This window comes from Chionomys nivalis, chromosome 3, assembly GCF_950005125.1.
Source record: "Chionomys nivalis chromosome 3, mChiNiv1.1, whole genome shotgun sequence".
NCBI lineage: Eukaryota > Metazoa > Chordata > Mammalia > Rodentia > Cricetidae > Chionomys > Chionomys nivalis.
In genome coordinates, this window is record NC_080088.1 from 94736956 (window position 1) to 94753697 (window position 16742).

Genomic DNA, 16742 nt, shown 5'->3' on the forward strand with positions numbered 1-16742 from the left:
TCATACTCTCTGAATGACATGGGCAGAGGTGACTCCCATTTCCTTAGATTCCTGGCATCGATTGCCTTCTCCGTGCTCCCCGCAGGTGGCTATGCAGCCACCTCTGTCATGTCTGCTTTCTTTGCCTTCCTCACTCCTTGCTAAGTCTCTAAAGGAAGGACTGGGCCTAATGAGCTTGCCATGCTCCAGCTGCTGGTCTTCAGCATTTTACACAACAGACTCTGGTTGGTCCCTCAGGATCCCAGCTGTCCCTGTGCTCAGCCTCACTGCTGCCACCTGCTGGCCACTCAATCCCAAGTCATGGACTTTTTTTTTTAATTTTATTTATTTATTTATTAAAGATTTCTGCCTTCTCCCTGCCACCACCTCTCATTTCCCTCCCCCTCCCCCATCAAGTCCCCCTCCCTCATCATCCCTAAGAGTAATCCGGGTTCCCTGCCCTGTGGGAAGTCCAAGGACCACCCACCTCCATCCAGGTCTAGTAAGGTGAACATCCAAACTGCCTAGGCTCCCACAAAGCCAGTATGTGCAGTAGGATCAAAAACCCATTGCCATTGTTCTTGAGTTCTCAGTAGTCCTCATTGTCCATTATATTCAGCAAGTCCGGTTTTATCCCATGCTTTTTCAGACCCAGGCCAGCTGGCCTTGGTGAGTTCCTGATAGAATATCCCCATTGTCTCAGTGTGTGGGTGCACCCCTCGCGGTCCTGAGTTCCTTGCTCGTGCTCTGTCTCCTGCTCTTGATTTGGACCTTGAGATTTCAGTCCGGTGCTCCAATGTGGGTCTTTGTCTCTGTCTCCTTTCATCGCCTAAATGTTTTTCTTTGGCTTCACCTTCTTAATTAGCTTCTCTAGGATCACGCATAATAGGCTCAACGTCCCCTATTCATGGCAAGAAACCAAATATGAGTGAGTACATCCCATGTTGACTTTATGAAAGCAATAGAGTCCCTCCTGGACTCTTTTCTAATTTCAAGTCCTGGACTCAGTTGTTTCCCATAGGGACCGTGCTGTGGGACGATTTCTGTCCAGCAGGCTGTAATCATTTTTCTGTCATGAGAACCCATTTTCCCCCAATAGCAGTGACTGGGCCCTGCAGCCATGATGCTTTCACAGAGGAGGGGCACATTCGGTGGAAGAGCAGCCTGGGGCTGTGGTGTGCACACATGGGGCTTTAACATACATGTGACCATGGGGAGTGTCAGACTGCAGTGTTAGAACCTGGCTGCTGCTCAGGCTGTAGCACAAGTGTGCCCTGCACCCACAGAGTAAATAAGTGTAATTTTAAAAGCTAAAACTTAAAGTAGGCTAGGCATGATGGTGCATGCCTTTGATTCCAGCTTTGGAGAGGCAGAGGCAAACACGAGTGAATCTCAGTGAGTTTGAGGCTATCCTGGTATATATCCAGTTCCATCCAGCAATGGCTATAGAGATTTTGTCTCCTAAAAAGCAATCCAAACAAACAAAGAAATCCAAGGTGGAATGTGTCCTAACCCCTGAGGTTGTCCGCTGGCCTCCACATAGGGGAGCTCACACGTGCACACATGTGCAGCTGAATACAGACACAGACACGTCATGCAGGGAGACACCCATAGTTGATGTGCCCCTCATGTCTGCCCAGTCCTCATCCTGAGTAAACATGGCCTCCCGAGGTCAGCCTCTGTGACTCTCAGACTCCAGTTCCTGATCGTGTCCCCAACATTCAGACCCTGATTTTATACCCAGCTGTGTTTTCCCATGACAGTGAGGTAGAGAATAGACTCAACCCTTCCTATTTCTGTCTGAACCATCCAATTCCAGAAACTTCCCTCAAATAACACAGTGAAGGGCAGATGGGCCCCGCCCCAGCAGACAACTCATAGATGACAACTGTCCGTCTGTCCACCCATCTTTCACACCGTCCACTCTCCCACTCCCAGAATTCTTTTCCCCAGTGACAACTAATGCAGCCCAGAAGGAACCCAGAGTAGCTGCGCAGACTGGGTCCCCAGAGAGTTGAGGGGATGCTAGATAGAGGGTGGAAGATGAAGACCTGTGGTGTAGACAGGACACTCAGGCTGCGCTAGGACTTTACAGTAGCACATTTGCCCCACCCCCATCTGAACCCTCTTTTCTTCCCTTGATGACATCAGCATCTGTCATGTGTTCTCCAACCTTAGTGTGAGCACCTCCCTGCACCCCTGTAGAGGGGAGCCCCAAGAAGAGACTCTACACCATGTCCTAAAATCCAGTGAGTGGCTGGGTGACTAGATCAGCCCCCTACTCCTCTGGATGAAGTCTTCCAGGTTCTGCAGATAGCCAAGACAAAGGAAGGAACTCACAAGTCACTGAGTTTGAGGTCACAGAAACTGAGAAACTCTAATTTTTTCTTCAACTTTCTATATTACTTAAAGGAAACTATTAATAGTTACAAAATTTATTTCAGTGAATCTAAAGAAAACTGGTTACGTCTTCAACTTCTCTGTCTCCAAACAAAGTAAACTAATGAATGACCTGCCTCCATGACCTCTCTACTGTTTGGATTTGGTTAGCTTTGGTTTGCTGGTTTCAAAACAGAGTCTCATGTAGCCTAGGCTGGATTCAGACTCTATAGGTACTAATGATAGCTTCCAATTCATAATCTTGCTGTGTCTACCTGTCAGTTATTAGAATTACAGGCTTATGCCACCATGCCTTGATTCATCTAGTATTTTTTGTTTGTAATGGCTCTGGCTGAACACAAATCCTAAACTGTGGTAGCCTGGCTAGAGCCATGTCTGCTCTTATTCAAACAGTTCTGCTCCCTGCACCCTGAGGGAATTTTATGTAAATGATGTTGAGAATGTTGGTTCTGTGTAAGCCTTTGCTGTGGGCCCCTTTATTGCTTCTCCTTTTTGAACAAGGGAAACTTATATGGCAAGTCAGAAGACCATTGGAGCAACATGCAAGAGGCCCTTTATCTGTGCCCAGCTGCTTGTACGGAGGTGATAGTGAATTAACCGTACTGTAGATGACTGGGAAGATGGTCATCACGGCTGCCTGCTTGTGTGAACACCTCAGGGATGCTCAGAGGAGACACTACCCCAGATGCCAAGATCGCTGTGACCACAGCTGCTGCTGAGGTCAGTCTCAGAGGCTTGGATCCAGTTACACCACAGCAGACATCTCACAGCTGACCAGGAGACTCTACTGTAGTCATGAGAAGCCTTGGTGACTTCTCCATCACCCCTCCTAGCTTCAGCTAGTTCCATGGGGATGGGACAGTTTTCCAATGACTCAGCAAAGGCCCCTGATTGATACACATTAGAGACTTGTCACTGATGGAATGAGAGCTGCATCTATGCAGGACTATGATTGGTGGATCTGAATCGTGCATGCCTGTCTTAGGGTTTCTATTGCTGTCTACAGACACCATGAGCATGATAACTCCTATGAAGGAAATAATTAATTTAGGGTGGCTTCCAGTTTCTGAGATTAACTGCATTATCTTCATGGTGGGACATGGTAGCATGCAGGCAGACATGGTGCTGCAAAAGGAGCTGAGACTTCTCCACCTGAATCCACAGGTAACATCAAGTGAACAGTATCTATGATAAGTATAGCCTGAGCATTGGAGACATACAACCCACCTCCACAATGACACACTTCCTCCAACAAGGCCACACCTACTCCAACAAAGCTATGCCTCCTAATAGTGCCACTCCCTATGGACATATGGGGGCCAACTACAGCCACACTGCCAAATGCCCATGCACCTCTTCTGGCTGTGAAAGCAGCCTGGATTTCATCCTTAATGGTCAATGTGGATGCTGTGCTTATGTCCCAGCATGCTCTTTGGTACACGCTGACCCACTGACTATCAATGTTAAGACAGACTGGACTTGGGAAAGAAGTCTTGTCCTAGGGGAGACCCCAGAGGTCAGAACATCCACATGGCAGGATATAAGGAAAATGAGTGTTTGTAGTTGGGCCTGTGAGGAAGGAAGCCCAATCTGCGACCCAGTCAAGCCATGGTCTGTCACCTGAGGAGGAGCATGGAGAGGCCAGGGCCTGTGGCTGAGATGTCAGTGTCCAGGGAGAATGGAGAGAGGAACAGGGTTCTCATGCAATGGTTCTTAGTGTGGACCATGGTCCCTGCCTCTCTCAGTGTCGCTGCTCATGGACACAATCTGATATTCTCTATGGTCTCACATGGGGTGTTAAGAGAGACAGGATAGGCATTGCTGGGAGGAAGATATTTATTAAAAATGTTATTAACTTCCTGGACAGATAGGTAACAGCAGAGTTGGGATCTCAGGACCAGAGACAGACAAATTGACTGTATTTCGAAGAAAGGAATTCAAGTGCACATTGCAGAAGTGGGGTTCTCTTCTTGTACCTACCCATGGACGGATGTTTCACAGCACAGGGTACAGCCCTGCTCTCTGATTTCCAGGCTTTGGTGAGGGAAGGGGTTGAAGATGCAGGATGCGTGGCCACCAAGCCTTAATTCTATGAAAATTCCCACCCTGGTGAGTGATGCTGGCCCCTGGAGTTCCATTAGCTGGGGACTAACAGACAGTGCTGTGCCTAAGGAGGAGAGGACAGTTTTCTGAGGTCAGTTTTCTACTTGCCCCACTTAGGTCCCCCAAATGAACAAAGGTCATTGGTCTTGGCTGCAGACACCTTCTCCCACGGAGCTCTCTCTGTGCTCCCCACTTTTGTCCATTAATATGTAATTTTCCAACCCCTCCTTTAAAATAAACTTAGAAAATGCCATGACCAGAATTTATCCCCTTGAAGAATTCATATTATTCTTTATAACATGGTCTCTCATTGGTCTGTAACTCAGCAATTATGCTAGTCTAGCTGGACAGACAGCTCTACGACTCTGGCCTCTCTTGCTTGTTCAGAACTAGGATTACATATTTCTGTCACTCTCCTGGTTTACAGTGTGGGTGCTCCCAGTTCAGACTCAGGTCCTCCTGCTAAGTGCAAGGCTTTTATGACTCAATCATCTCTCTAGCTCCCTTGCATGCCTCTCATAACAAACTTCCTCAAGCAGCCCCTCACCTGCTCCTTGGGATGTCAGCCGCTCACCTGGCTGGGGTTTCAGCTTTAGTCTGCTGGCCTGTAGGAGAAGAACCAGTGTCAGTGTGGCAGCCATGCCGATCCTCTGTCTGCCTCTCAGCTGTTCTTTGTTCAACATTAGGGGCCCAGGCAGCAAACAGCTCTGTAGCAGCCAATCAGGAAAAGGAATGAGAGTCCCCAGGACCTGAGACCTCAGCTGTCCTTCTGCACAGCACAGCCAATCAGAGCACAGCTCTCCTGTCCACTGCCCCTTTTCCATGTCCTTCTTCCTTTGCTTCCTTTCCCTGTCTTGAACTCATGTCCCTTCCCTGCTCTGCACTCACTAGGCCTCCCTTTTGTCTCCCTGGAACCTGGCTCCCTGGCTTTCCCTGTGAGTGCAGCTACTGCTCCCTGCAGATTCAGTCTCAGGGTTCGAATCCCAGTCAGATCTGCTGCCTCTCAGACTGCTGCTCTCCACCTCTCAGCTGCTCTTCTTATCCATTGCAGGGCAGAGCCCTTTCGAAAATTAGGGCCTGCATGTTCAAGTCTGTGTTTCTGGGCTTTCATTACAATCCACTATCTGCTCATTTCTGCTGCCATCCTATAGTCTACATATAATGGATTTAAGTCTGCTCTGAATCCAGTCCACACTTTACTTTTGTTTAATGTGTGTTCAAGATCTTGTGGAAGCCAGGTTGACCTTCAACTTTCTATGTAACTTCATAACATCTTGAACTGTTAATTCTGCCCCCATGTACTGCTCAATGCTGGGATTAAGGTGTTCCCTACCGTGTTCCCACGTTTGTTTCTTAGAATCCTTTTGATTTTAGAAGAAAAATCATTTGTCTTTCCAGAAAAGTCATTGGGATTTGAATAGAAACTGCATTGACTTTTTTCGCATTGTAAAGAGTTATTGTATAAATTTTTCCATTATTCAAATGTCCTTACATATTTCAGTATTTTTCTACTTTTTATAATTCTATTTCTGTGCAGTACATATATGTATGTGTAGATTTGCATATGTGCACACACATGTGGGTGGTAGAGGACAACCTTGGGTATCATCCTGAAGGAACCGTCCACTACAGTTTTGGGGACAGGTCTGCCCTTGATTGGGGTTCACTGATTGGGCAAGCCTGGCAGCACAGTGAGCCTCATGGATCCTACTGCACCTTTCTGTCCAGTATCTGCCAACGTAGTCAACTTTATCTGTGAACCCTAGGGATGGAACCCATGTCCTTGTGTTTGTGGGTTAAGCACTTCACCAACTGAGCCGTCTTCCTGCTGCTCTGTAATATCTGCTGTGTGTTGTTTTTAGGGTACAAATCTTTCACCTCTCTTAGTGTAGGCTCTTCCCAGCCATTTTCTTATTACCCATGGGTCTATTGAACACCGTTGTTTAATTTCTGTGTTGATACCATATCCGCAACTCATGCAGTTCTCTCTGTTCACGGTCTCACCTCCTGTGAGATGCTGTCCCTGAAGGCTGCTCTACCTCAGACCTTGTTTAGCAGCCACAGCTCTTTCCAAATGCGCAGGTAGCCCCTGGGGCTAAGCAACTACTCGGCTGTTGGTCTTTCCATTCAGTTAGTCACTGTTGGACGGCAGCCATAAGTCATTCCAATAAATTCCCATATATTCATTATATATTAAAAATATATTTCACTATATATTTATACGTATATTCATTCCATAAATTCTGTGACTCTAGAGAGCCCTGACTAATACATTTACCAATCTCCATGTCCCACAACTGACAAAACTCAGAGGTAAGCTCAGGTGAGAGCCTGTCCTGGACCACTAACCTTTCCTTCCACCAGAGGAAGATCAGCATCACATAGACGGGGGTTATGAGCACAGCCGTGGCCACCACCACCCCAGTAATGGCTCCTAGGTTCACAAGTGAAGGATTCCTCTGGTCCTCTGTGTCCTCCAGTCCAGTCATGGTGACTGCAGAGGTGACGATGGAGGGGCTCTTCGTGATGGTTCTGACTGCTGGGGAGAGATGAGGAGTGAGCAGATCCTCCCTGGATGAGGAGGGATGAGAGGAGTGTGACATCTTGTCTCCTCTGTGGGAGGTGGGATGGGGAGCAGCTGTTAGAAGTTCACAGAGGGGAACACATGCTGAAGGCTGAGACTCTAGGAGAGCAAGCTCAGTGCACACCCTCCACCTGTGCTGGCTGTGTGTCCTCAGATTTACATTTAGTCACAGGTAATTAAGTCATAGAAATACAGTTGTTTTGGTCATAAATGCATGGAGCAATCAGATGTCTCAGTCTGTATCGTGATTGCTCTTTGGAACTTAGACCTCGAGTTGATCCCTAGAATCCATTTGAAGAGCCTGGAGAGCTGGGCACGGCCTTTAATCTTAGCCCTAGAGTCAGAGGCAGAGGCAGGCAGATCTATGTGAGTTAAAATCAGCCTGTCTATATATATTTAGTTCCACACCAAACAGAGTTGACTGAGTTGTGTCCCAGTAAAAGGAAGGGGAGATAGGCATGTCCTTGGGGCTCACTGGTTAGCCAGCCCTATCTATCTACTTGGTAAACTTGAAGCTAGTGAGAGACTCTGTCTCAAAAAGTAAGGGAATGGCTCCTGAATTTTTCTTGTAGACTCAAATGAATATGAAGAATTGTCAAAGAGTACATATATACATACATACACACAAGAGACACACACACACACTCACACCTGAATTTACAGACCCTCATGATCACACACACGAAATACACATAATGTATAACAGAAAATATATAATTTTGATCATAGGTGTCCAGCTCAGTACAGGGCTGCATACATTCATCTGCTCTGCAATCCCCACTAAGGTCAATGCCCACTTTTATCTATTTGGAAACACTAGATCAACAGCTCCCAACCTGGGGCTTGCTACCCCCAGAGTGGTAGAATATAAGATCACATGCAATCAGATATTTACAGTACGATTAATAACAGTACCAAAATTATAGTTATGAATCATCCATGAAAACAATTTTATGGTGGGGGGGTCACCACAACATGAGGAACTGTATTAAAGGGTCTCTGCATTAGAATGGATGGGAATCACTGCTCTAGACCCAAGAAGCATCTCCTTTCTCTCCCTTCCCTGAGCCCTGGCAGCTGCAGTTAGACATTACATCAGGTCAACATGGCAGCCGTAGAGACTGCACAAGAACTGTGCTGTGGGCGTCCTCTCACAGGTTGGCTTTAATTCAGTTAACAGCCACTGCTGGATGTGGTGGCTCAGGCCTTTATCTCAGCACTCGGGAGACAGAGGTAGGCAGATTTCTTCTGTGAGTTCCAGAACAACCAGAGCTACATGGTGAGACCCTGTCTTATAAAAATCAAAACACCAGGCCGGGCGGTGGTGGCGCACGCCTTTAATCCCAGCACTCGGGAGGCAGAGGCAGGCGGATCTCTGTGAGTTCGAGACCAGCCTGGTCTACAGAGCTAGTTCCAGGACAGGCTCCAAAGCCACAGAGAAACCCTGTCTTGAAAAACCAAAAAAAAAAAATCAAAACACCATAATATATATAAAAATGAGCCACAGAGCAAGGTTGTGGGCAACGAGGAAGCACACAGAGTCCCCAGCTCTTGTAGGGCCATTTAAAGGATTGAAGGGGTAACAGCAGCATAGAGTTCCACTCAGTGTTCCCAGTGCATGGGTCTGCAGTTACTTCTGCTTCAGAGGAGAGGCAAGGATCTGAAGAGAGAGCAGTCACATCATGAAAATGGGGACATTAGTTCCCAAGACCTTGGGGCTTGTATGGGAAAGGTGAGGGCAAGAAGGCAAGGAAAGGGAATGGCTAAGGGACAAGGGAGTGGGTAGAGAGAGGGATGTGTCCTGCGGAGCTAGGACACTGTGGTGACAGAAGGCAGTTAACAGTTGGATTGTAGGAAACCAGGAACATCCAGTGGGCACCCACTGCTTGTTCGGCCTTAGGTTGGAGCTGTGTGGAGATGCTCCATACAGGGACTAGCTGGAGTCCTGACACAGGACCAAGTGAGTCAACTACATCCTGGAAAAATCAATCCACCTCGAAGTCACGGGGAAGGGGAAAGTGACCTGAACTGCAGTGTTAGTTTGGGACAGAAAGGGAGTGAACTAGAGGGAAGGCCACATTCTGAGATCTAGAGTGTGGTGGGGTTCCATCTGACCAGGGGATGACAGACAAGGTCAGAGGAGACAGCAAAGACTTGTCACATCTATAGTGGAAAGATCCTTTTCTCAGATTTCTGGGCAGAGCCAAGGAAAAGGAATATGAAACCAAGGTCAGAATTCTGGAGCCTGAGGTGACAACTAGGGGACAAGGAAATCAAAGTCTCAGCCAGGCTGGCTCACCATGAGTGATGGTGATTTGGGTCCCATCAATAGACTGCACCGTCTCCATGTATTTTATCGTTTTCAGACGAACTCGGCAGAAGTACACTGTCTGGTCCTTCTTCTTCAAGCCCAGGATTGTGAGGACTCCGGATGTCTGAGGCTGTGTCCAGTTCAGGACAAGCCGATTCTTGAAATGCTCATGTATGAAACCCGAGGAAGAGTTGTAGATAAATTCCCCATGGAAGTTCTTCCATCTCCAGAGAATTGTCATCTGTGGATCCTTTGTCAGTTCCTCAGAGAAGTAGAAGGAGAAGGGGATCTCGATGGAGCCGCCCTGGACACCAGAGAGGAGTGCTGGTTGGTTGACACCAAAGGTATTTACTCTGTTGGATCCTGCTGAGTTACCTGGGAAGAATGGGGAAATCTTAAGTCTCTGCAGGACATGGAGAGGACAACCCAGGGCTTCCTGAGCTGTCATCCACAGACAGCTATGTGACATAGGGCAAGGCTGTCTGTCCCTTGTCTCACTGTCCCATATAGGACAGGAAAGGCAGGGAAAGACTGGATTGGACCCACTCTTAGGATGAGCTCTCTCTTGGGGCACAGAGGATAGGGTGACTCCTCTAGATACCTATCCACGTGACAGCCCACTCTTCCCAACCCCACTGGCCCCTCCTCTGCTTAAGGCAGAGTCCCTGCTTGCAAGGTCCCTCCACTCACCAGCTTGCAGGCATAATGCTGTCAACAGCAGAAACAGGATCCAAAACATGGCCTGGTTCTCTCCAGGAAATGAGATCAGCAGAGCCATTAGGTGGGAGAACAGGTCCTCTGGAGGGCCCTGGGGTGGTCAGGAGTCAGGGGAGAATCAGGGCAAAAATGATCCTCATCCCTTGGGCCGTATGTGGAGGACTGAGTGGGGGAAGGTCCTCCCTATCTCCACCTCCTTGTGGCCAGCAACTTCCTTTATCATTCTGACTTCCTCATTTTCATGTTGCAGAAGATCCGCCCTTGTGGTCACTGCGAAGATGACTGTGCCTTGAGCCCAGCTCCCATTTTTGGCTGGAAGATGCAGCCTTGACCTCTGCATGCCGGGCTCTCCTCTCTTCCACCTTGACCTCCTGTCTCATCCAGTCTTTCCCATTCCCTATGCAGCCTGCAATCACTGTTTCCTCAGCTCCCATTTCCTCCACTCCTGCCCTCCCCTTAGTCTGTTTCTCATTATGTCCCCCATCATATTGGTTGTCTGTGTCTCTGTTTGCCTCTCTCTCTCGTAATCTCAGATAAAAAAGTGGTCATCTTCTGATCACTTCAGACACCATGAGGAAGGAGGTGATGAGGAAACACATTCAGCTCCCAACGCTAGCATGATGACTCCACCCTCATCTGCTCTTTACTCTCTTCTTGTCTTTTGGGTACTCCTCATAGCACCCCAGCAAAACCAATGCCCAGTGAACAGTCTCGTCCAAGCTAATTGATGCTGTGAATCTGTAACTTCCCTGGGCTGCCTGTGTGATCTTCCCCCTCCACTCCAGAGCTACTCCTGTTTCTGAAGGAGCCTTTTTGCCTTTCACCAACCTTAGCACACACTCAGAAGATGAAACCAAGGATCAGAGAAGCCCTGGCACATGGCACATGACTGGCACATGGCAGGAGACTGGACTTCTGTCCCATCGAGTTCTTGTAGTCTCACTCTCCACACTGACTTTCGGCTGCCTGCTCGGTGCAGTCTGAGCTCCCCTCAAAGGCCACGGATCTGCTCCTAGGTTCCCGGGAGGCTGTTTGCACAGAGCATTTGAGTGACTTCCTCTAGCTGTGGCTGCTCTAGAATCTTCTTTAAAGAAAGTGGACAAAGAAGGCTCAGAGTAGCAATAAGTCTGTCACTCATGACATATCGCTTGGGTCATCTTGGAGAGTGGATACAACTAGTCTGTGATAAGAATGGATTTGTGGGAGGTGGGGGAAGAAGCTGTGGTGGCCACAGGAATGGTTCTGTGGAGGTCATCCCACCCTTCCCATGACAATGTGTCTTCAGTTCCCTGAAGGGCAGGAAGACAAGACTGTACCAGAGGAAGTGGTAGCATTCTCCTGAGTGACATGTGCAGAGGTGACTTCCCATTTCCTTAGATCTCCTGGCACTGATTGCCTTCTCCATGCTCCCTCAGGTGACTGTGCAGCTGCCCTCTGTCATGTCTTCTTTCTCTGTCTTCCTCACAGTCCTCATGGTCCTCTGATCCCTTGACCTGAGCCAGAAACAAACTCTCATGGCCTCACTGCCAGCTGCACATGGACTCACTTCTGAATCCATCTATCCTGCCCTTGGAGATTCTGAACACAGAACCTTTGGGATGAGCTGGCCCCAAATGGACCATCACTCCTGAAAGGGGATGGGACCTATTGTCATAAATTCCCCCTTTTATTGGATGGGTTCTTGAGAAGCCAAGGCTGGGCCTTGAACTTGTTATGTAACCAAGGATGACCTTGAACACCTACAGATCCTCCTCTCTGCCCTCCCAAGTGCTGGGGTAACAGGTGTGCCCCATCGTGTCCCTTTGTCCCCTGCTGGTGATAGAACCCAGGGTTCTGTGCATGCCAGGCAGCTAAGCACTCTACCAGATGAACCTTGTCTTTGCCTCACTGAGGTCTGAGAGGGGGCCCTCTTGGTCATGAGTTCTCCCCTGAAGTTTTTATCTGTTCTCTCCATATTCTTTGGGGTCTGTGGGTAAAAGGTCACCTGATTGCTAAGTCACTCAAGGAGGGGCTGACCTTACTAGGCCTGACAAATGCCAGCTGCTGCACCCAGCATTTTTACACAACAGGCTCTGGTGGGCTCTTCAGGATCTCAGCTGCCTCTTGTGCTCAGCCTCACTGCTGCCACATGCTGGCCCCTCAATCCCACCCCACGTCATGGGCTCTGTTCTAGTTTCAAGTCCTGGACTCAGGTAATGCCCACAGGAACCCTGCTGTGGGATGATTTCTGTTCAGGAGGCTGGAATCAGTCACCTGCAGGGACAACTGCATTTCCCCCAATAGCAGTGACTGGGCCCTGCAGCCATGATACTTTCACCGGGCAGGGGCACATTCTGTGGAAGAGCAGCCTGGGGCTGTGGGGTGCACACATGGGGCTTTTACATACATGTGACCATGGGAGTGTCAGACTGAGGTGTTAGAATCTGGCTGCTGCTCAGGCTGCAGTATGAGGGTGCCCTGCATCCACAGAATAAATAAGTCATTTTTAAAACATAATTAACATATATTTTAAAAAGTCTAACTCTTGCATAGAAAATCAGATTGGATAAATCGTAAGAGGAAGGTAACTATGGCTACCTAATCTTTAACACCATTGAAGTCCTCAGAAGGGAGAAAATATTACTTGAGTAGGCAGGAAGTGCAATCAAGCAGCTTCCAGTATGACCAGTGTAGGACAGCGACAATTGGCTACCTGAGCAATTATCCAATCATTTGCAATGTTGAAGCAACCAACTTTGGCTAAGGTTCAGAGTAACTGACAGACCATTTTCAAAGGCAAGAAAATTTTTAGAACCATCTTACCCTGTTTTGAAAAGGTTTGGCAGGGCTGGAGAGATGGCTCAGTGGTTAAGAGCACTGGCTGCTCTTCCAGAGGTCCTGAGTTCAATTCCCAGCAACCATATGGTGGCTCACAACCATCTGTAATTTGGTCTGGTTCCCTCTTCTGGCATGCAGACAGAACACTGTATAAATAATAAATAATTTTTTTTTTAAAAAAGAAAAGGTTTGGCAGTCTTTTTCCTTGTGTACTGCTTCTCCAGTCCGAATACCATGTACTTTGTCAGTGGTCGAGGCATGGGCAGTTCCTTGCCTAAAGACCAATTGTGCCAAGAAGAAAACAAACTCCAAGTAAAGTGTCTTCCATGCTCAACATTCTCTCAGAAATAGATTGGTGCTATCAGGATCAATCACATCTCATGCCAACAGAACCCTAAGTTATTTAAATGCCATGTTCTACAGATCCTTGAAATGGTTGAACATTACCTATTTAGAAAGAATACAATCTCTATGTATCTAAAGAACCTAATTAATCTGACTATATGTATAACAAACATGAGTTGCTATTGACCTATAATACTTAATACCTGTATAATCTAAGGACTAAGACTTTATATCAGCATATTAAATAATCTGCAAACAAATGTGCAGAAAATGAGGACAATGACCTCAAAATGTAATCAGTGTATAAGTATCTTGATCAGAGGTAGGAATAATAAATAATGCAATATGACAATATATCCTAAAAATTGTATCAATATACAAAATGTCTTAAAAGAGGTAGAAACTTGCATGTCTACAATCTGACAAAATAACTTTCATAGGTGTACAAATATTGTAAACAGTAATAACAAATATAATTTGAATTTGTATCAATATGCAAAACTATACCAATGTAAATTATCCATAAATAATAGATCACAAATATTCACTCTATTATCCATTATTATTATTATTAGTGTAAATAAATTCACATTAAATTATCTATTATCCCATTCAATTTTCTTCCTATCTTTTTCTTAAATCTCTGGGCTTACAAAGTTTCTATTCCAATCATCTTCCTTATACAAGCAATAATCAACCACTAAGTGGCATCCCTAACCCTGAGGACAAACTTTGTTGGGAGAGGGGATATCATCTTCTGGGTCTGTTACTCCTACTAGTACAGCCTTAGTTAATCTTTGTAAAAAGTCCCTAAAGGGTTTTTTTCTGATTCTGTTTAACCCTAATATATGATTTAATTCTCTTTCTTGGATCCTGAATCCTGTCCCAAGCATTTAACGCTGCTGTGCTACATAGGGACAAGGTGTGTTCATCATAAAGAGCTTGATCCTGAGGACCAGAGTAGAGTCCCTCACCCAGAATTTGATCTTGGGAAATCTCAAGTCCTTTTGTTTTTCCCTGTTGCTCTAAAATTTTTGCTTCTTTCCTCCAATAACACTCCAAAGCAAGTGAGGTCCATTTACTAGGACTTCTGACATTAATTGAAGCCCATTTTGTGGGGTTTCCTTGTTGCTTGAATTCCACATTTTGGCCATTTTCCTAACAAAAGGATGAATGTATTTCATAAGATACAATTACTTGTTTAATTTCCTTTAGATCAGTCATATGTAAGGACTTCCATGTATATTCTTTGACTACCATAGGGTATTTGGTGCCAGATGCTCTTTCTGATGATATCACCAGTAAGCTATGCTGGAGTTTGGTACGTACTGGTAAGGCTAAATTTTGTCTTTGTACCTTTTGTCCCTGGTCATCAAATTTGATAAATTTCTCAATCTTTTAAAACCTTTTTACCACTGCCTTTTGTCAAGTCTGAATCTCTTGTCTGATATTCTGTTCTAATGCCATCACTGAGGATTCCAAGGTATGAAGTCTGTCCAGTAAAGATAACGCCTCATCCTTGAATGTAATTTTTATAGTGGACATATTACCTTCCTGATGAGACATTTTATCCATCAATCTATCATAACTGTTTATCAGATTTTGATTAATACATTCAACAGCATGATTTCTCTTAGACAATGTCTTAGCACCCTCTGTCATTGACTGGGATTTGTTTGTCAAATTAGTTGTATCCTTCTCCAAAGTGTTGAATTTCTCTTTTATTTTGTCATGATTAGTCTGTAAAGAGTGTATAATTTTTAAAAGTGCCTCATTCTTGGTCCTATTATCAAACCATGTTTTTAAGGAGAAAATATGAAGGACAAATTTAATCCCCAAAATTAAATAGAGGGATGTAGAAGGAAAATCAAATAAGCCTTGCATAATATTATACATAAGGAAAAAGCTGTTGAATTCTTCCATTTTTAAGTCATCTATAAACTTGCCCATTTAAATTATAAATTTATAACTTATATTTTAAATTTTAAATTATAAATCTCACCTGTAATCAGTTGGAGTAGGTGCAATAACTACTACCAGCCAGTAGGTGTCATGGTGCAGTTGTGGCCATGTGGCCAGCTTGAACTTAGTTATAGTGTTAGATAGTGAAAACAGTTCAAATCAAAAACAGTTATTCACTGTAAATCACAGATTGTGCCCTCAGAGGAGGTCCCTGACTGGTCAGCAGCCACATAAGCACAAGGATAGCAAGGAGGCAATGCCGACAGAGACACCCAGAAAAGCCTGCATCCTGCCTGAGCTTCTGCGGTGCACTGGGAAAGCTAGATCCACAAACCAACCATGCAGTCACTGTGGTGCAGGTGTCTGAGGACCCAGAGGGGCTCTGAGATGCTACTGAAGCTGCTACTCAGGACCACCGTGCAGGAATCCTATATCCAAATGCACCATGCAGAGCCTAGCAGTGGCTGGGGATCTGAGCCCCACAATGGGCACCAACTGTTGAATGATCTCACATTGAGAAAAAAACAGGCCAGCTAAAAGATAGGCCAATTTTATTTTTCCTTAGGGGAAAACTCACAAAACAGGAACGAGAAGTCCAAGCTCAGCAGTGTAGAGTGGGAATCACAGATAGACAGGAAACTTTGGGCCACCTGGGTATTATCCTGGTACCCAGAAATCCAGGCACTAACTTGCTCCCACCTCTTAATGATAACTGGTTGACAAGGATTCCCCATCAACGGAGAACAGGCTTAACCCTTCCTATTCCCGTCTGAACCATCCAGTTCCAGAAACTTTCCTCAAATAAGCCACAGTGGAGGCCAACTGGGTTCTGCCCTAGCAGACAACTCATTGATGAAAACTGTCCATCTGTCCACTCACCTGTCATACTACCCACTCTCCCACTCTTTGAATTCTCTTCCCCAGTGACAAGTAAGACAACCCAGAAAGAACCCAGAGAAGCTGCCCAGATTGGGTCCTGAAGAGAGTTGAGGGGATGTTAGAAGGGATGGTGGAGGATGATGACCTGTGGTGTTAGACAGGACACTCAGGCTGCGCTAGGACATCACAGTAACACAGTTGCCCCACCCCATCTGACTTCTTCTTTCTCCCCTAGGATGACATCATCATCTTCATCTCCCTCATGTGCTGTCCAGCCTCAGCATGAGTACCTCCCTGCACCCCTGTAGAGGGGAGCTCCAAGAAGAGACTCTATACTGTGTCCTAAAGCCCAGTGAGTGAAGGGGTAACCAGTTCAGCCACCTACTCCTCTGGATGAAATCTCCCATTTTCTGCAGATAATCAAGGCAAAGGAAGGAACTCATATGCCGCTGAATTTGAGCTCACAGAAACAGAGAAACTCTCCATGTCCTCTTCAAATTTCTATGTTGCTTAAATGAAACTGTTAATGTCACAAATTTTATTTCAGTGAATCTAAAGGAAAACTGGTTACGTCTTCAATTTCTCTGTCTTCAAGCAACGTGAACTAATGGATGACCTGCCTCCATGACCTCTCTACTGCTTGGA

At 46.1% G+C, this 16742-nt stretch overlaps 1 protein-coding gene across 1 annotated transcript; it reads right to left on the reverse strand.

Annotated features, from left to right (window-relative positions):
* Positions 1 to 4275: 4275 nt before the first annotated feature.
* Positions 4276 to 10192, reverse strand: LOC130871255 (paired immunoglobulin-like type 2 receptor beta-2). The gene is made up of 5 exons (XM_057764624.1): positions 10068 to 10192; positions 9366 to 9752; positions 6832 to 7021; positions 5030 to 5087; positions 4276 to 4546 (listed from the first exon to the last, which is right to left on the reverse strand). The coding sequence occupies exons 1-4, from the start codon at positions 10153 to 10155 to the stop codon at positions 5075 to 5077; spliced, it is 678 nt and encodes a 225-aa protein (XP_057620607.1). The 5' UTR covers positions 10156 to 10192; the 3' UTR covers positions 4276 to 4546; positions 5030 to 5074.
* Positions 10193 to 16742: the final 6550 nt, after the last annotated feature.

Excerpts from the sequence above, each read along its gene's own strand:
- LOC130871255 (XM_057764624.1), bottom strand. The coding sequence starts at position 10,155 with ATGGCTCTGCTGATCTCATTTCCTGGAGAGAACCAGGCCATGTTTTGG. Across the intron at positions 9,753-10,067 it reads AGCATTATGCCTGCAAGCTG|GTAACTCAGCAGGATCCAAC; the intron begins GTGAGTGGAGGG and ends CATTCTTCCCAG. Across the intron at positions 7,022-9,365 it reads CCAAATCACCATCACTCATG|CAGTCAGAACCATCACGAAG; the intron begins GTGAGCCAGCCT and ends ATCTCTCCCCAG.